The following is a 20,818-nucleotide window of genomic DNA, read 5'->3' as shown; positions in this document are numbered from 1 at the left end:
CTGTGTGTGAGCATGAAGGTGGAATGAATGCTAAGGTAGCTTCTTTAAACCATTCAGCCTTAATGTGACATTAGCACTCAGGGCTAGGAAAAACACTTCCCTCAAGGATGAAGGCACCATTCCCAGTGTTTTACTCTTGCTTTCAGGCTGAGGAAAGTTAATAACCTGAAGTTGAGCCCTTGAACCTGGAAGAACAAATAGGTCTGTTGAACTCAGTGAGAGGGATGCTTGATGGCAAGGGGGTGCTAATCAAACTAAAATCAAAAAGCCACCAATGTTTCTAGATAGGAATCAAGAAGAGGAGACTGATGAAGGCTTAGAGATATTTTCTCCAGTATACATCATATGGGGGAGGGGAGTTAATGTGAATACATTGTCAAGAAAGGGTAAGGAATATAAAAAGAGAGGCACAATCCTTAGGGAAATTAAAACTGCAAGAAAAACAGAAAAAATGGTATACCCCGAGGTTAACCTTTGGTTTAATAGAAAAGACTAGAAAGTATAGAGAGTTAAATCCCTTACTGTGGACCAGGTGATCGAAATTCAGTTAGCAGCTCGGGTGCATGATGGTGCAAGCAGGGAGGAAGGATGGTGGTCCCAGTTGATGCACACCACTGCTCTGCTGACACTTCCTATTCTGAAGAGTGGTGGCATTTCAAGATACGGAGAGCTGATGACAATAGCCGTAGTCCGTGTATGTGGAAGAGCATACATACAAAGATGGCCCCTTTGTTGATACAAGTTCTCATATCACTACCAGGGGAGGTATCAGGTCATTCACAATTAAATGAGAAAGCCATTACAGCTGGGATGCTGATTAGGGCACAGACAACCCTGACATCTCCCTGTGTGGAGGTCCCCTTGAGTACTACTTAACACCGTTGACCGGGGGATTTTCCACCACTGGTGAATGAATGTGCTTTAGTAGGGGAGAACTGGTATCAGTAGGCAGAGGGGCAAAAATTATAGGAAAAAAATACTAGGGTAGATGGCACTTGAACTATAAATCAGATGTGGAAAGATAAGATGTAGATGCAGGCCCAGAGGGAAGCAAATACTTTATCAGAATGTCTAGAGTAACAATAGCAGGGCAGAGAAAATTAAGTATATTAATTATAGTACAGCAGATAGCAGTTTATGTACAGTAAGAAAATGAGACTACAAAATATGTTGTCAGTTTCAAAGGGCACTACATTTAAAATGTAGACTCCAAAGTGTAATCTTTCATGAAGGTGCAAAATTGCAGTCATTAAAGAGGCAGCTTACTTAGTGGTGTAGTATGGAGACAAACTACTCTGCTATGCAAAAATCATTAGGACCTATGAAATGACAAAATAAAGTCTGATAAATTAAGATATTACATCCTGCAAACCTGAGCTGGTAAATTGTAGTGGAAGTAACTCACGGTTTAACAGAAGGTTGGATTTGGGAAATAATGGTCTTAAGCATAAAGCAAGGTCAAAACTGGATTAAACAGGGGGAAAAGAGTGTGTGTGTGTCTGTGTAGAAATTAAACTGCAGAAAGTCAAAATCAGAAAGCTGCAAGTTATGAAGCCCAAGTATTATTGTAGGTGATTTTGAGGTCAGAGAGTGATGAAAAATGTATAATTAAATTAAAGCAATATCCACTTATATTAAAAAAGAGATATAGAGATGGATATTAAAGCAAAAAGTAGGTAATACTACATAGCCACAGGCCTTCTGTATAGCTGCAGGAATCAAGTTCAGGTCGCCTCTGGCTGTTACTACATTTTGTCTTTCAGTGTACAGCAGTTCTCTTTCTCTGTGGTGCTTGTCTGCTCAGCTAATGTACCCTTCACAGCATTTCCCTTACCAATGTTTAAGTGTACATGGATGAACAAATAAAATATCAAAATTTTAAAGGATGCCTTTAGACACTTATGTTGTTCTTCTTCTTTCGGCTTTTCCCGGTTAGGTGTTGCCACAGCGGAAATCCAGTCCGCTAATGATTGGCAGTAGATTTTTACAGTGCCAAGGTGCCAGCTCGATGCCCAACCTTCAGTGAAGGCAGCCTTTAGACCCTTATGTAACAAGATAAAATATGTAGGACACTCTAGTTCAAAATCATTATTTTATGGAGAATCAGTTGGCTGATTAGTGTTACAGATTGCAGATGTGGCAAACAGCAAAAATTAACTTTAATTCTGATAAAAAACATGGTTCCTGCGTAGGAGCAAAATTCTTCCCGAAGCAGAAATGTAATTATTTTAGGGAAATTATTTATCTTTTTCTCTCCCTTATATATTTTATATACAGAGAGAGAGAGTGCAGTTTGGTTCTTGTCATAGATGCCACCTGTGCAGAGTTGCATGACCCCCTTTAGTTCACGTGATTCATCTCTGAATGCTATTGTTTCCTCCCACCTCCAAATGACATGCAGTAGGTTGATTTGCCAATCTTATAATTTTTCCATAGCTATGCAGTACATGAGGCAATGAATAAGTGCATTATGCAATAAACTGGCACCCTGTCCAGAATGAGCTTCAAAGCCTTGCACCCCTTGGCTGCAAAGATAGGTTCCACCATCCTCATGACCATGTAAAGGATAATGCAAGTTACTGGAAAATGGATGGATGTGCACAAATACACAGATATGAATATGTATAATAAATAATCATAATACCCTTTTGTTAACCAGCTAGGCCCAATGGTCACAGTCCCATTTACCTCAAAAATAAGTGAGTATGATAGTTTACAAGTTATATTTAAGCAGAGACCATGGTTGTTTCACCCAGGTGCCCAACTCTGTTGCCGCATCTTTGCATACAAGTGAATGGACAGGCTTCAGTAGCAGTGAACTTTCCTTGCAATTAGTCCAGTGTTTAGCGTATTGGATTACACAGATTCAGTATATGCTTACAAAAAAAATGAAAATAGAAGAGAGAAAGTATGGCAGTTTATATCCCAGAAAGGATAGTGCTAACAGGGGAAGAGTATTAGCATAAGAAAAAATATGACAGTCTTTTTAAGTCATAACACAGAGGAGAAGTTATAAACCCTTGTTATCTACCTTGTGCCTGTAGACCCACATAGTTTTTTGTGCTTTTACAAACTGCACTGAAATTTTAGCCATGAGGACATATTTTTGTTAGTTTAGAATGTAAAACAAAAGCACAGCTAGTCATGTCTGTACAAGAGTGAGTAATCACAGCTCTGATCTGAGAATAATTTCTGTGGAGGCAGCAGGTCTTGTAAACAAGGAACTTAGTGTGGCTGATGTTATCTGGATAGTTGCACATTGGGGGGGGGGTGCCTCTTTTGCTTAGCTGTGAACAGATCTAGCTGTCATCTCTGCACTTGCCAGGCTAAAATCTAGAAGAGGGAATTTAGAAATGCATTGCCATTTTCATTTTACTCTGCGAACACAGACAGACGAACCTTTTACAAGTTTATCATTCCCAGTATTATGCATTTATTCAGTTCAGAGTATCATATTCTAAAAAGTTTTAATTACTAAGTAATGTATTTGCCATTTCTGGAGTGTACGTCGCACGTTATTTACTTGCCATTTTCTGGACTGTACTTCCTATATTATTACACATGTATTACTTTAAGAGCTTTAAGCGAAGTTCTTGGTAGTCAGCCTTTCCTGAATAAGGTTCAACTGTGTTTCTTTACATCATACTGATAGTAAAGTATCCTTTTTGATGGTGGGGCACTCATATGGGAATTTCTCAGTACTGCTACAATGCTTTTTATGTTTGTAATTTTTAAGCAACATGAAGCCTTAGTTTTTATTTTCATTTTGCTCACGCCATTTTTACTGTAACAAAACAAAAAAAAAAGGTTTCTGCATCTTTTGTGTAGGTAAGATGAGGTGTCTCAGAACTTCTTAACTGGATTTTGAGTGAAGGCATGCCTTGCTTCACCTAGAATGAGTTTTGACAAAAAGGGACATGCTTACATCCTTGGAAATGACCACATATATTTAATTTTTCTGTTGCACCATAAAATCGACTTTAGTTTTAGAATAGTGGTGGCTTTTTTTTCATATTTAGCAGATTGCTGTGTTACACTTCAGGAATATCCATGCGCATGTTTAAAAGTAGGGGATTATCTCATCTAAGTTGTAAATGGCTTCATTGCATTGTTGCATTTTCAGCATTTATCTCCATGTTCTTCCTGTAATTTGTCATTGAAAATGCTTTATGTAATATTAATAGGTTTTTAGTACTGGGAAAAGCTGCAGATTGCTTACATCCACTTTATATTACAATTCTATAATCATTCAGGCAATTTATGTGGCTTCCTTGGAGCCAAAAATGTTAATCTAAACCTTCTTTCCTCATAATACATAATGTAGATGAACTTCAGCAGTTACCACACCCAATCAGAATGGGGAAAAGTGCAAGCTAAACACTAAAGATTGTTTTACAGATTTTATGGTGAGCTAGTACCTAAGACGTCACCACTTAACCTTCATTAAAACCTTTGCTTAATGCTAAATGGCTGCTATGATTACTAGTTAAATGTCTTTTTAATACATGGGCTGGCTTGCATCCTTATCTCGTACTGAGTTTGTTTCAAACATTTTCCTTCCATTGTGTGATACTTGGAATCCTTTAAGTGACTAAATGTCCCCTTAGTCGATAGGTTATAGTCAGCACGTATTAAGTGTGGGTATAGTTTTTTTTTTTCCTAAATTGTATTCCCTTCTGAATTGTATTCCACCCTGTTTGTGCTTAAGAAATCTTGATAATACACATATCTGAAAAAAAAACAGAACAAATACTTGACACAGAACAGAGACTTGCTGGGGGAATGGTCAAAGACTGATGTGTATATTATTAGAAGTATCTCCTTAAGGCGGATATTTGAAGAATTACCTGGTTGTTAATATGCAGTTTCAGGGGCAGTGACAAAACCCTGAGAATACTGGGGTGTGTCGCTAGGTATCCTGGCTCCAGAAATGAAGATGCCATACTATTTTTATATAGGACATTTGCTGGTAGTATCCCATCTGCAGTAATGGCTTCATCTTTGGAGGCCAGATTAGGAGAGGTACATCATGTTTGGTTGTGTGTGTGTGTGTGTGTGTGTGTGTGTGTGTGTGTGTGTTCAGCAGATTCTTACCAGTTTAGTAATTGGCATGGGGGCCATGGTGTATGGGAGAAAGCTTGGAGTATACATTTCAGAGGAGTTACAGGAAAATGGCATATGATATGGATGCCCCTCATTACTAAGGTCCTTGTTTGAAGGCTTGTTCATGTGTTTTATTTATGTTTTGTTAACTAGATTTTCCTTCTAGATTGGGACCAGTTTTGCTAAAGGCATAGGGGAAAACACTACAGAAGAAACATAATTAATATACAATATAAAGTAGTGCCATGTGAGTACATTTAAATGCAATGAAGCTACACATAAATGCAGAATTAATATGTAGTACAAATGAGTACCGTGTAAGTACAGTAAAGTTAATGCAGTGTAACAAAACTTAAAACGGACAGAATATAAAAGAATACCATATACAGTGAATGCTGATTAATCAGTCCTACAGCACTGGATATGAGGAAGGGCAGTGCGCTCATCACAGTGCAGCCTAGGCAGAAGTATAATCACAACAACCTAGTAGAGAAATGCAGAATACATCATCAAGGAACATTTTAAATACCTTTGTAATCTAGTAACAATAAAATTGACTAATAGAACACTAAGATATGATTTGACAGCATTAGTAAATATGGTTTTAGCAGTATCACTATGTGTAATTCTGCATACATACGCATGTAGCAAGCATATGCTATGTGCAACATAACACACATTTAAAAAAAAAATATATATATATATATATATATATATATATATATATTTATGCATGTGTATTATTTTGTGTTGTGCATTAGGCCCGGCAAGCCAGCACGTAAAAATCTACTGCCAATCATTAGCGGACCGGAGTTCCGCTGTGGCGACCCCTAACTGGGAAAAGCCAAAAGACACAAACAAACAAATTATTTTGTGCAATGAGATGCACCTTAACTTATTTTTAATGACAAATGTGTTATGGTTTATGGTTATATATGTTAAGTGGCTTTTACTTTAGTGGTGAAAATGAAAATCGTCTGGAAACACGCTGTGTCTGGGGTTGGTGGGGGGGCTACATCCTAGACAATTCATAAAATTCTGACTGTGCCCCTGAGTGCAGACCAGTGGTGAAGACTGAAATAAAAGAAGAGCCTCTGAATTCAATACTGACAAAATAAAGTCAGGCTGTACAAGTCAGAAGATCAGAGTTCTGAAAAGTAGGGCAGCTCTGTGTCTGATGGGTGACCAACTGGCTTAGTTGATTGTGCAGCAGTGTGGCATTCTCATGGTGGAGAATTTGTTATAAGCAACATATATTTTGTTTGAGATGGGTTGTAGGATGGTTATTTATTTATTTTTTTTAGAAACAACAGCAGTAATAGAAAGACCATATTCCAGATGGGCTAGAAGGAAGCCTTTGCAAGTAGCAACTCTAGCTGGGATATGGAGAGATTTTTCTAGCCCAGAAAGGGAGTGTTTATTTTGTTTCTGTTTTTTTTTTTTTTTTGTCTGTGGGAGGGTAAAAGTTCAGTATCTGGTCTAGTCAGATCCCAAGATAGGATGTTGTTTAATATCAGTAATGGCTAGTGAATGATTGGATGTTTTCAGTTTGGGATGGGTGCCAAAGAGCACGTTTTTGTTTTTTGCAGGTTTGAGGGTCAGTTAGAGTCTGTGGAGCCAGAGGTGAAGGGCATGTAAATATGAGTTGAGAGAAGTTTCAGCTGTAGCTTTGGAGGGGCTAGATCTGAGTCAGATTAAAGAATTCGGGGTTGTGAGGCTGGTCATATTTAATGAATATTAAGAAGAGCAGAGGAGCAAGAATGGAGCTTTGGTGGATGCCTTTGAGGAAAGGGTCAGCATCAAATGTGGGGGAGTCGACTTTGTATAGTCTATTGTTCAGAAAGTCGTTGAATGGAGATAATGCCTATTTCTTGTCATGGTTGTAGTTTACTGTTGGTGCTGGGTAAGAAGGATTCTTTAAATGGTACATTCTGCCAAACAGCTGATTGTATTTTCTAACAATAGTCTGTCTGCAGAGACCACAGAATGATATAATCTAGAGTTATGCCGAGATATTTACTACTGATAACTCAAGACACCAATGCTTCTTTGGATAGTAATGGCTGCTGCAAACAGGACTGATTTAATTTTGCTCGCACTGAGTAGGTGGAAATTTTCTGATGTTTGAACTTCACCAGGGATTTCTCTCTCTGTAGGAGGGCTGTATCATCAATATAGTGGACAATAGTTGGTTCAGGACACTGAGACTGGAGATGTTTCATTTATAAGTTGAAACATAGTGATTTCAAGATAGACCCCTGAGGGGCGTCTTGTCAGAAATGAACTCAGTGGAATACACTGAAACAATTTTATTTTATACTTCCATTTGTGAAAATAACTGTTATTAAACCTAAGTTCAGATAGATGGATGTTGGCACAGTTGTAGCTTGAAACTGTTTAGTGCTGAAGACTTAGGATGGATAGTAGGTTCAAAAGTGCTACTTGAAGGTGAAAGATGTAAACATCGGGAAAAATTTCTCTATGATGAGAGTGATGAGTCACTAAAACAGATTGGTTGATGGACTAGTCAAACTATGAGTACCTTGCACAAGTGAAAAAGGGTGTGGAAAAGGCATGACAGCTGTAGATTTCCTGTAGCTCTGATTCACCAAAGATTTTCTGTCTTTAGGTGCACGTGGAACTTGAGTAGGAGAGCTTGGCAGATTCATTTCTGAGTTTGGTGTTGTGTCTTGCCAGTAGAATTCCATAATTTGTTATGCAGTTTAGTCAGATGTTTGAAGAATACACATGTTGAAAAAATTAATCAATGTGATTATATTCTTCTTTTTAGTTAATGTGTTTCATGTGCTGTGACACCACAAAAGTGTGCTTTTATGCTTTATGTAGGTTTGTTTTGCATTATAGGGCTGAGTCTGTGACTCACTACCATCACCCCCTTTATATTTGGTCATCATTTTATAATTGTGAAACAAACCTTCCCCCAAGAAAAGGTTTATCTCCTCGTCCTATAACCATTTGTCAGGCATGCCCGCTCCAATTGCAGCTTGGTTTTAGTAAGAGTACGGGAAGAAAACATACCAAGCTTATATGGGAATCTAAGAGACAGGTCTGGGTTGATAGGAACTCTAACCAATTTACTTGCTATATATTTAAGGAGAGTACAAAGTCATATGTGAATATGTGCTTCCGGGAAGCAAGACTTTTAGTGCAGTACCATGCCCTTCTTGCTGTCTAGTGTACCTCATTGCTAGATTGGTATGATGCAGCTTTGCTTCTATGAACCTTCACCAGAAGTCACTGAAATCCTGTGACAGACTCCTTCCAGTTATCCATGCAAGACCCTCAGTGCTTCAAATAAAGTACGTCATCAAAGTTGGTAGCCTGATCCTATTTCATATGGTATGCATGCAGAATCCTTTATTCATACAGTTGTTACATTTACATCCAGCACATAATCCTTGTGTTAATCTGCTCTAATATCATACTACATTTTGTAGGCAGCAGTTGTGTTTGTGTAACAGTATGAAACCTTTTGTGGTACAGTGAAGTCCTTTGTGTAACTGTGTGTGACTTTGTTTTGCAGGCTATGTGTGAGCGGGTTTCCTCGGCAGCAGCAGAAGAGGTGGAGAGAAGCGTGTGGTCGTGTAGTTCTAGACCCAGATTTTATGGTACAGATGCTTACAGCAGTATACCATGCCATGTAAGCTACTTATTTTATTGACTTTAATTTTTGGACATAAGTTTTTTCCTTTTTCTTCATACCAGTATTGTTTAATCTCGGATTATTTACCTGTTGGAGTCTGAACTGGTAGTGCCATAAAGAACAGGTGGCAAATATTCATTTGTGAAACATCCAGTTGATGCTGTGATTTCTCTGTACTGTTATTTCATGTTTTCACATGTACCTCTGAGGCTGTATGATGCTGATATGTATATGTGTGTGTGTGTGTGTGTGTGTGTGTGTGTGTGAGTGTGTGTGTGCGCGCCCGTGCATGTGTGCTGTGTATATATATATATATATATGTATATATATATATATATATATATATATATGTGTGTGTGTGTGTGTGCATGCTTGTGTTTGAAGTATGGATTACTAGTTTATTAGGAAGCAAGAGAGGCAGTTTAGACAGTGGTTATTGGAATGCATCTTAAAAGCTCAAAACACCACAGTTAATTTCTTCATTTAGTGTCAGATGATATTTATTGTACTCAATGCAATTATTTATTGTGCTTTTTACTGGGCTGTCCTAATGAACAGAAACCCTTTTCAAAGGAGATTGAGAAATTCCTTCTGAATTCATAAATGAGTATATTCAAAGCTCTGCGTAGTACACAAGGAGTAAAAATCATTCACAGGTTCCTAAACCTCTTGCAACTAACTCATGTGAATTTCCTTTTCTCTACCTTTTCTTAGTTCCAGAGCATTGAAAATGCTCCATCCTTCAGTGCCAGTTGAAGCTGTTTTGCGATGGTGATGTAAAGACAGCTCTCCTCAGACCAGTAAAAGCATGGTTTACTATTCTCCCCCTTCCACACTCACAGTGTACATTTTCCTCCTCTGTGTAGATCTACTATTATTCCATATTGGCAGTAAACACATTTTATTGGGGGCGTGACCTTTTATAAACCTTATCATCCTTCCATTGTTGTATTCAGCATCATAACTCAGACTTTGCATATATGAAGTAAGTTATAATGCAAGTATACATTTGATCTGGGCCGATCTATCTTATGTTTGGACAGTATAGAGTACCCAGACCTCCAGCATATGCCCTTGAATTAAGGAAATACTTCTGTGGTGAAACACCTGAATTTTAAATTTAAAAAATCTGCCCATCCACCTATTGAGTGCTTCACCACTCCTCACACCTATAGGTACTGCTGCTGAGGTGAACAGTCTGCCGGTACGCCAGCTCCTGTTATTAGGGTCAATCACAGATTTTTCTGTGCTGAAATGAAGATGGTCATTCTCAAGTTTCACTGGCATTAAAGAAAATGATGAATTGTTAAAGCTGTCACCTCAAAACATCCCATCTAACTATGGATCTGCACTCTCTACTTGCCATCTGGAGTTTTAAGACTACCACCTTTCCTCGATTTCTTGTCATTTCACTACTGTCAATGAATAAGCAACTTTGAAATTCACTTTGAAAAAAAGAGCACAAAAATAAACCATACACCCCCACGTGGTTTTGATTTTTTTGTTTAGTTTTTGTTGGAATATTTGCCTAAGTTTGTGTTTCCCTTCTTATTTTACTGTATAATTATTTTTTCCATTGCAGCTTAGTGCTGAAGGTATGGTATGGGAATATGTTTGCAGCAGGTCTGCCATTTCACCACAGCTGTTCAACTATGAAGAATATTTAATTAACTTGTGTGGGGTGGAGGTCCCCAAATGTAATTGTCATTTATTCTGTATAGTGGTTTCAAGGAAGTTGGCTTCACTAGAATGAAAGTGGCTACAATCAAATCAGTTTGAACCAGTTATATTAACATTAGCCCATATGTGATGGAGGATAAAGTACTGTAAAATGAATTAAGCGACGTTTGTATACTGATTAGATTTGCAGTGTTTGCTGGAGTCATTGCTGCAGATACAGGAGGCTGTGTAAGCCTATTAGGAACTGAACATGCGCTGGTTTCAAAGCATATGTGGTACATCTTTCCAAGGACACAAAACTAGAGGCTTTTAATATTTTTTTGTTTATAGTCAATTTTCTGTTTCATTAAGTATGGAAAGGTTAAAATCTAGCCAGTTAATCATTATTAGTTCTTGACCTACTAGAACATATATAGCGTTATTTCCATAGGGAAGTTATTGGACTGTGTGTGATTTCCTTTCTAGTATTATGACTAGTACTTCATTTCTGATGAGCTGTTTTCTTGAGTAGACTGATGCCTGCTGTGGAGTGTACTGCTAACTCCAGTCAAAGTATTATAGGATTAGGGAACAATCACTCGGCTGCTCTTTTGAGTATTCATAAACTGAAATAGTTGCACTTTAGTGGCACTGTCTTACTTAAGTTTGTTGGTCACAGACATTATCTAACTTCATTGCTTCCTGATTATCTGTTAGTCTTCAATCTGTTGTGGACAATGCTTTGGTTGTATTTCAGTGCTGCCATTTGATATATTTGTGGGATTGATTGAGATGAGCTTTTGATGCTGTAAAAAGTTGTGGATCTGAGTCCAAGCATCCTTCCATCTTTTTATCATTATAATATACTCTCATTATTCTGACAAGGACAGATTTGTACTTTAGAAAGAACACTCAGTCCTGCTGCCAGTAACTGGGGTTCAGCTGGTGATAGTAGCTGAGGGACAGCTCCCCTTTTTTGAAGGGAGGGTTGGGCTAATTGTAGCATGGGAGTTATTTTTTAATGAACAAGAGAAAGGCAATGTCTGCGTGTATGTATGCGTGGAAGGCTTTTGTCCAGGTATCACATGTATAAGACCAAAGGACATTGGCAATGAATGCTCCTTCATGGGGACCTCATGGATTAAAAGTATCATTCTAGCCACAGTATAGTGGCCGCACCAGACTCCCACCCTTGGCTTGCACCAGAAACTCTGATTCAGTAATCCATACGGCTTCCTGTCTTGCAGAGGGAGACCTTCAAATGAAGAGTCCCGTCCATTATTCACCAGTACTGGAGGGGTTGAATATGTCATTTAAAGGGTGAGCAGGGACATAAATCATTGATGAGGAAATCTGCAGGAATGAAATAACAGTGCTTTATAAAAAAATATTGCACTGGCGTGACATGCAGGAGTGACAGGAGTCAAGTTATCTTGTGTCTTGAAAAGTAATGCAAGGTGGCTGGATTTTTTTTTAACATAAGTAAAGGCTAACTTGCACAAACAGATACTTTATTTGTACTCTCTTCAAGCACTTGCATTATGTTATGATGTTTCTTTCTTTTGATTCCAAAAGTGTCTTGTTGTGGGTGTTATACTGGCATTAATAAGCTCACCAGCAGGCAGATTTTTTATTTTTTTTTAACTAGAATATGGGCTATGCTAGACTGTGAGTCAGTCACTGTGTCACATGCACTATGTGATTCAATGTGCACTGAAGGTACTTACCATTCTTTGATCAGCTGAAACCAGTCAACAGCATCCTTAGACACAAGAGTGATGCACTTTTTGGCATCATTATTAGAGAGGAAGCAGTGCACATGCAAAGGAAATAATTTTGTGCACGTTAGTACTCCAAAATCTACTGCGTTTCTTGGCTGGGGCAGTCACATGGTATCATGTCTGCCACTTAAATTCAAGATTCTGTTCCCATATTTTTCTAAGCATCATTTCAGAGTTTGCTGTAGTATGGAACATTTACCTGTGCTGTGGAAGCAGAAGTATAGCTTACTGGGAATTAAGCAAAGGAGGAAGTGCTTGAAAGTTCCTTTTGTACAGGAGACCAGTGAGTATGGAAAGGTATGCCGTCTAAAGAAATGCAACATAGTGTGAGTCTGTCCAGTTGTACTTTCCAGCATAAAAGCAAGGATATGGAGAGGGAAGGTACTGCAACAGGGACAACAGAAAGAGCACTCACATAAGAAAGATAAGTGCAGTACAGCAGAATATGTACCACTGAAGGAGAAAAGCAAGTCAGTATTTCTTGTACGCCTTCAAATTCACCCCAATAGCTTGTTACGATTCAATTGTATTTGGCAGTGACCCCAGTGGTGGTGGTGAAGAGAGTGGTCCTGCCTGTCTGTCTTGTTAGCATTTGTCTCTAACAGCACTGGCAACATTGCCAACTCCTGGTCAAGGACTGACAGAATTATATGGCACATCTTAAAGGCTCTGCCATCTCTATCTTTATCTGCTCACAAACCATGTGCCCATGACGATCTATACTAGATGCGTCATTCTTGCAGGTAATTGAGTTGGCAGGCCTTCAAACTGCCTTCAAACTGCCTATAAGCATGGGTGTTTGTGTTTGGTAGTGGACTAGTATCCCATCCAGTATTGTTATGTGCTTTGTACTTGTTTTTCTGCAGTGGCTTTAGTTGTCTTTGACTTTGACTAGGATAAAATAGGGTACCATGAAATTAATTAAGGAATGAATGAATATTCAACAGTTCTTGTTAATTAATCCTAGCTCCAGTTAGAACATCTGTCAGTGATCATCTGGTATTGCTGGGCCTTGTCATGGGCTATTTACAAGTCCATCTTCTGTGCTAAATGTTCTGCCTCACACTCCAGCATGGTGGTACATACTGTGGTACCAACCTTTTTCATTGAGTCGTTCATGTAGACTACCAGCTGTGGAATATACAGTGCTGGCAGTAGCTATTTCCATTTTTTATATTCAGTAGCAAAAAAGCTTTATTGTGTTCCTAACATCTTTTGTAAGAAATGTTCTGGTTATTGGGTTCATATGTGGGATTAATGGTGTTGCATCTCATTCCACTGTTGCAGTTCTCCTTTTTAGTAGTGTTGGCCTCAAGCACTACAGTTTGGCCCTAATATGTACGCCAGTTCTTCCACCGTACAAGAGCCTGCAGCCAGTGGATAGTCTGTCTTATCAGGACAAAGATTAGCTCTCTAAAATCATTAGAAAGAGCCAAGACGTCCCACCATTGCTCTTTTCCAACTGCTCTGATAGAAGACGAATGAAAGATGGTGCAGTATAACCTCCTCACAATACTGTCAGTCTGAGAATCCATACAGGTAAACTTAGTACTCCTTAAGTAATGGAATCTCCTCATGAAGCCAGTGATAATTAGACTTCTCATCTTCTGATTGGTCGGTACACTCATTTAGAGATATATCCTCTATGCCATGTATCCAGAAAGGATGGTTTCCAACAGAAGTTCTTGAAAGCATAACACAGAAGAGAAAAATGTGTAGATGGTCCATAAGTATCGGATGCTGTTCAGAATACATTAAAAACGACATAGTTTCATCTAGATACTGTGACCCCCACCCCATGAGAAAGAAGGTTGGCAGCCATTGTTTCCCTTCTGTGCCACCTTTTGCTTTATGAGTAACTAAATGAGATGTCATGGTATCCTTGACAACCCAAAAGAAGAATGGCAATACTCATATTTGAATTAAAATTCTACTTCCTACAGCTATGGAGGTATGTCATTCAAGACTGTCATAGGAAAAATGTATCCCCACCTTCCAACTTAGCCACGAGGACACCGACCTACATACTACACTAATGCTTGTTGTTAGCTATACATTGTAATAGTCTTGGAGACTGCCTTATCCAACAAAGGAAATTTAGTGTGAGCATAATCTGAGGAGAGCTTTGACTCCTCTAGCATGATCAAAGCTTATGTTGGATTAGATCCAGCTGGCAGGACTCTGAAAGATATCCTGAAGTATGACACTAGTGCTTTGTATGCTTTGCCAGTTTTCCTTGTGAACTTAAGGCAAACAGCTTGCTCCTTGAGGCACTTCTGCTGTCTAGTTCAGACATGGAAGATTACAGTAAATGTATTGAGAAAATATTACTATTATCCTCATAAGAGTTAATCTAGGAATCATAGCCACCATCAACTCCTGTATGACACCTGCAGTTCTCATCAGGCAGAACAGTAGCACTACCAAGCGCATAGGCAGAGCACAGACATACTCAAGCTGATGGGGGAAGCATTCAGTGCAGCTGTTAGTATCAGGCCTGATTCACCCTTAGCCGGCTCCCTAGAGTCTCTCCTCCCTTACAGAAAGTTGGTTGGAGAGTAGATACTGAGCCATTCAGAGCAAAGGTCATAAAGAAATCAGTGCACCCACAACTACCTGGACGCACCACCTCTATAGAAGATTGCAACAAAGGCAAAGGTCAGCATCGTTTTAGAAAAACAATAGACATCACAGTGTTCCTGGTGATGAATAGAGAAAAGATTTTACTCCTCTTTCCACCCGGTAACAAAAAAATGGGGCACTTAACACAACTTCTGGACCTAGATAATACTGAGCATATAGGTTCTAGATCTAGTAGTACTCGTTATGAGGACAGAATATAGAAACTATCATCAGGAGGGGATGGACAGAGAGAACAGGAGAGTAAGCTGGTAGAAGAAAGAAGGGTCTGAAATGAATCGGAGGAAGAGGATCCAGGAGCAGACCACAGTGTTGGAGAGTTTGTAGAAAGACTGCATAAGGAGAAAAGGAGTCTAGCACATTGCAGAGAGGTAGTCATGTAGCAGAAACAGTGATGAAGGTGGTGAACTCTAATCAGAATGCAGGAGAATAGTAGCACAGGTCATGACCTGAGACATAAGAGCAGAGCCAACATGGGGGCAAAGAAGAGGATTTTTGGTGAAAGCGGAAAGACCACTTTACTCTGAAAATAGTCTCATGGCTTAGACTTTGTAAGTAAATTAGCCAAAGTGTTTAACAAGGAAGAGGGTGGATACATTTTGAGGTGTATGTGGAAACCAGAGACTTATCAGAAGAGACAGATGAGGAGACAACAGGAAGGTCATAGAGAAATGCTAAGAAATAGGCATTGGGGGAAGCATTCTCAGAAGTACTTTGTATGCCAGTAACAACACACTGAAGAAGGGACTGAATTTGGGCTTCTAATAAATGTCTGCAGCAGTGTTCAGGAGAGAAGGGATTAAGGCTGATAGAGAGAGATGGGGAAGATCTGCCAGAAAGGGCTGCTGTATATTAGTCATAGGCTGCTTTTGAAAGAGAAGTGAAAAGATAAAACTCCATGACTGTAATGTTTAAACTCATTGTAAGATGGTAGCATAAGAGACTCGCAGGTACTCAGATGTAGGCAGGGTGATTAAAATGCATAAGGGACATAGTATAGGACCAAATAAGGTTTATTTAGACTATGGCTAGTAGATGTTGACAGGAAGAATGAATGAGCCGCACAAACATGCAAGGGGGAGGGGGGGGTGAACATTGCTGGTATAAAACAAAAAATGAGCTTGTGACAAGAGGTGATTTGAGACACGGAGATGCCAATGCATTAGTTATTTAGTAATGACAGAAATGCACAATGGGATGATGATAGAAGTTACAGCACCCCATGAAAGGGTGGGGGAATGGGGAGTGTCACAACTTAGGGTAACCACCAAAGGTGAAAAAGAGGATAGGAGTACTTGTGGGGTGATGTAGGCTACCAACCCCAGACATTTCAGGGGGATGGATGAGGATTTGGATCATGAAGGGTAAAGTCAGCTGATTTGTCTGCACAACAAAGAAGACATTTGAGAACTTGGTCATAATAAAAGTGGAGCGGGTAAGAGATACCAGTTTAGTGTGCCTACAGGAGGGAATATGAAATGAAGGCTGAATTACAGTAGTGTGGGGGGATTCAGGGAGAGAGGTAGATTGTGCTAAGGGTGGTACAGAATTATAGCGAAGTCACTGTCTTGAGGCAGATTGAGCAAATGAGCAAGTTATAAGAATGGATCAGGGATGGAATGCTGTGGGCAAGGTTTGAAGAAAATACAAAAATGGACAAGGATGATAAGGCCAATTTGGCTATGTAGCATTATGTGGCTAGTCTTAAGAGGAAGTGAATAGACAAACATAAGGTGGGGTGAATGATGTAGGGTAGTTGAGGAGAAAGACTACAAGAAGGCAATTAGGGCATTAAAGACTGAGAGGGCTGCAATGGCACCAGTTGAATGGGAGAAAGACTCCAGGCTTCTCTCTGTAGTGAGGACTATAGTTGTGCTACATTATTAAACCTGATACATTCCTGAGTCCCACTTAATTCTTTGTTTTGTGTAATAACTTACAACACTAAGTGGACGGCAGAGGATGAGAGCCTGTAAAACAAGTGTCATGCTATTTGAGCACCATCTTTCTTTATTCTCTGACTTAGTCTGGTAGGTTATTATAATCTGACGCATATCATTTGTAACGGTGGAGTTATCAATAAACCTTGTGTTGTGGTAACATATTCTTCATTCAGGAATTCAGGTCAGCTTGCTTGTATTGAAGTTGAATCTTCTTCTTCTTTCGGCTTTTCCCGGTTAAGGGTCGCCACAGCAGATCACTTGTCCGCTCATGATTGGCAGTGGAGTTTTACAGTGTCGAGTTGCAGGCCCGGCGCCCAACCTTCCACGGAAGGCACACACCCTATGCATCAGAAAAACTTTCTACAAGATAAAATGGAAAAGCATAAAAAAGTCGCAGCACATTTTCACTTTCTTGTAAAGTTCTTGTACTCAATAATTTCTGCAAATACACTTGGACCCATGCTAAAATCAAAATATACATTATAGAAATGTTAATGTGTGATACAGCGTGATATTACAATGCAGGCAGTAGATTCAGACTGGTGACATTAATTCTCCAAGAAGGTGTGCAGACCAAATGAGGTAATCAGTTTCATAAATGAAGCCAAGAAGCTAATGAAGCATGATTGCTATTACCGATAGATAACGATTGGTGAGCAACCAAGAAGACATTGTTTTTTAGTTGTTTTAAGTGGATTACTGGCTGTATAAATAAAGATGGCACTAGCTTTTGAGTTATACCATGAAAGGGTGGATACTGAGAGCTACAGCTATCGTCCGTGTACACACCTTCATTTAATGTTCCTTCAAGTCTGCATGTTCTTCACTGCTCAATATGTGGGCCACATGCAGTGGAAACTACTTATGTAGACCCATCCGTGGGAGCCTGTGTTATTGGAAGAAAATCCAAGTTCCAGTAGGCTCAGCAAGGTCTAGTTAAGAAACTCAGTTGTGTTATGTTAAAGTAGATTGTGGCAGTATGCCAGTATACAAATCGAAATTTACTGAAGAAATTCAAATGTCCTTTTCCAGTGATGGCATAGGTCAGTTAATTTATTTTGCTGTAATGACTTCTGTAATCACACCATTGTACAGCTTGTAACTGATTATCTTATGTGTAGGAGTAAGTAACTTGCTTACTTACATGCTGACACTTCAGTATTTCACTTTTTTGGTTGTATGTGATTTTGTTTCTAGATACAATGGAGAATGGGACCTTGGAAGGGAAGCACTGGATGACATAATTTACAGAGCACAGTTAGAACTTTATTCACAACCTCTTTTGGTAAGTGTAGGGTTGAAACACTGCAACTGGTTTAAAATGCAAGAAAGGTACACAATTTCTACAAGTAATTAACCAGAACAATGCTTTTAGCTCATACAGTATTGTTTTGACCTGCTTAATTTACCACAACAGTCAAATGATATCAGTGGATGTCAGAAGAACAGCACTTTGCACTGCTTAACTAGATATAGACAAAAATCCTAATAAAAGCAGAAGCTGGAATATTGGTATAGTTTTGAAGTAATCCAACTGACTGTTTTCACGAAAACTGTTCCCAGACTGCTATTTCACCTCCCTTTTATATAAGTAGATACATCTCCAAAATGGATTGACAAGTTCCCATTAAGTGTTCAGAGAGTTATTCTTGGATGACTGCTTGTAAAATTTTAGCAGATTCTATTCTTATCTGCAGTAGTACAGGAGAAATGGCATCTTGAACTTTAAGAAAGGCATTTTTTTTTGCTTCATCACAGGACCTTGCTACAGTGATTCCCGTATTTTCACCCACTTGGTCCATTCATTCCAATGGGATGAAGACTGCTATTCCTGGTCTAAGTAAGAACCCCCATAGCCAATTCATTTCTGAATAGCAACCTCAGTTGGCTTTCTGTTTCTTGTTAAAAATTGTATGGTAGGGACCAGGCCAGCTTGCTGGTCTTGGGCTGGACTACCCTCTTCTCTTGGGAGCACCCCCCCCCCCTTGATGGCAAGCTTGTAATTACTGGCTCCCTAGATGGTGCACACTTCTGCATAACAGTTTCCTATCAGCTGCACAATGTAAGTGCACAGTGGTAGCACAGGACTGGCCACCTTAGAACTCCACTTGGTTAAGATCTATTGCTTCCACTAGGTGCCACCTGTATGGTTGAGCCAGAGCCTTCTTACTCCCCCGTCATGGGTAAGCCATCAGTGGCTGCTCAATCCCATCCTCCCTGGCAAGTTTCCAAGGCACCCAAGCCACTGACTGACTGCAGACCACATGTGGCATAATGAAAAGATAATACTTAATGCTATTTTTATGTCATAGCATAAAAAGGGACAGTGTTTGCGCACAAAAGTATAAGCTTTTCAGGCTTTAAGTCACAGTGCTGCATATCATATTTATGGTAACTTTTATGTTTGTTGATCTGAGGTGATCGGATAACTATGCTTTTATTTTAAACTGAATGTTTTGCAAATGCATTTTCTTATGTCCACTCTGACCTGAATTTAAGCTTGAAAACAAATGTTAGTATCTCTGTATTGCTTTAAGATGGGTCTTTTTTTCCAATTTTCATAACAGGTCAAATGGATGGTCAGAATTGTACAGCACATTGCACGAGTAATAAGTATTTGGGTAGAGAGCTGGCACAATCTCAGATACATGTATGCCTTTTCTGAACAAGTAAAATATGCATATTTTTGCACACAGGCTACAAATTGAAGTCTGATGTCACCTGGAAAAGTGAGAGCTGACACGAGGCAGGTTCAAGATGGGCATGTACAGAAACCTACTTCAAGATAAACTATGTCTTTGTTGGGGGTTACATTTATGACAATTTTTCACTTTCCAGAACCAAACAGCCTCCAAATAATCTTCTGAACTAGTAAAGTCTAACACAGACTCCAAAGAAAAAGAGAGTTGTAATTTTATTATTTATTTATTTATTTGCATTTGTTCACCAGGAAAGTCCGACTGGACACAGGTCAATTTTCAGCGGAGGCCCGGGGAGAAAAGCTCCACAGTACAATAGAATGCAGTACGTGAGAAAACAAAATATAGAACATACAATTGATTTTAATACATAATAGGTTAGAAGTTAACAGTTTTAGTTAGTACAGTAGACAGTCATTGAGGTACATAGTCAAAACATTGAGGTACATAAGCAAAAACTTAAAAAAATAAAAGTTTTTATTTTTTTTTATTTTTATTTATTTATTTTTTTGTTTGTTTTTTACCAGTATCTGGGTTTACAAGCTTTTTAGGGCAATTCTGTTTATACTTATCTGAACATGTGACACAGTTAGATTTAACCTGGAGTGTAACATGAGCATAGCCAGTTAGTTAAGTAGTGGGTTTTAAGGAGTTTTTTGAAATGATTGAAAGGAGGTGCTAGAAGTTATATGGATTGGTAGTGTGTTCCAGGTTTTGGCAATGGTGCTGGCAAGGAATGATTTACCAGCGTTGTTTTTATGTTGTAATTTAATATCTTATACATAGCAATAATACTGAATATTTCTACTTTTAATGATAAAATGTACATCATGAACAGCAAAGCATTAAGGGTTGAGCCTTGCAACACTTCTTATTCAAGTGGAGAGTTTTCACTTGAATTAACACTTGAGATCACTCACTGACAATTATATGAAAAATGTAAGAGGCAATATTAATTGAGTATCCCAGAAATAATACCACATTAAATGCTTATTCAGCTGATTAAAATATCATGATCTGTGGTGTCAAATGCAGTTGTTAGATCCAGAAAGGCTAGACTCAAACTATAACCTTTGACTCCTGAATGTCAGGAGGTCATCTAACACTTTTAAGAGAGCAGTCTTAAGAGTTGTGTTAAGATCCGAAAGCAGACTGGTGTGGACCTAGTATTTCATGAAAAGAGATAAATGAATATAACTGAGCATACATCATCTTCTTAACAGCCTTACTTACTAATAGAATGTTAGAAACAGAGTGGTAGTTTGCCATATCAAGTGGTTCTAAAAAAGGTTTCTTGAGGATGGGTACAACAAAGGCTCCTTTACAATG

At 38.9% G+C, this 20,818-nt stretch overlaps 1 protein-coding gene across 3 annotated transcripts in view; it reads left to right on the top strand.

The window, feature by feature from the left end:
• The window catches only part of FAM126B (family with sequence similarity 126 member B), a 1,024,500-nt gene that overhangs the window by 792,172 nt on the left and 211,510 nt on the right, over nucleotides 1–20,818 (top strand). For all 3 annotated transcript variants that reach the window (XM_044075704.1, XM_044075703.1, XM_044075705.1), the window contains 2 exons: nucleotides 8,648–8,764; nucleotides 17,988–18,075. In XM_044075704.1, coding sequence (XP_043931639.1) covers nucleotides 8,648–8,764; nucleotides 17,988–18,075 — 205 coding nt within the window. The remainder of the gene's footprint in view (nucleotides 1–8,647; nucleotides 8,765–17,987; nucleotides 18,076–20,818) is intronic.

This window comes from Protopterus annectens, chromosome 6.part1, assembly GCF_019279795.1.
Source record: "Protopterus annectens isolate FY-2018-M chromosome 6.part1, PAN1.0, whole genome shotgun sequence".
NCBI lineage: Eukaryota > Metazoa > Chordata > Ceratodontiformes > Protopteridae > Protopterus > Protopterus annectens.
Note: the sequence above shows the minus strand (reverse complement) of the source record. Positions and strands in the feature narration are given on the sequence as shown.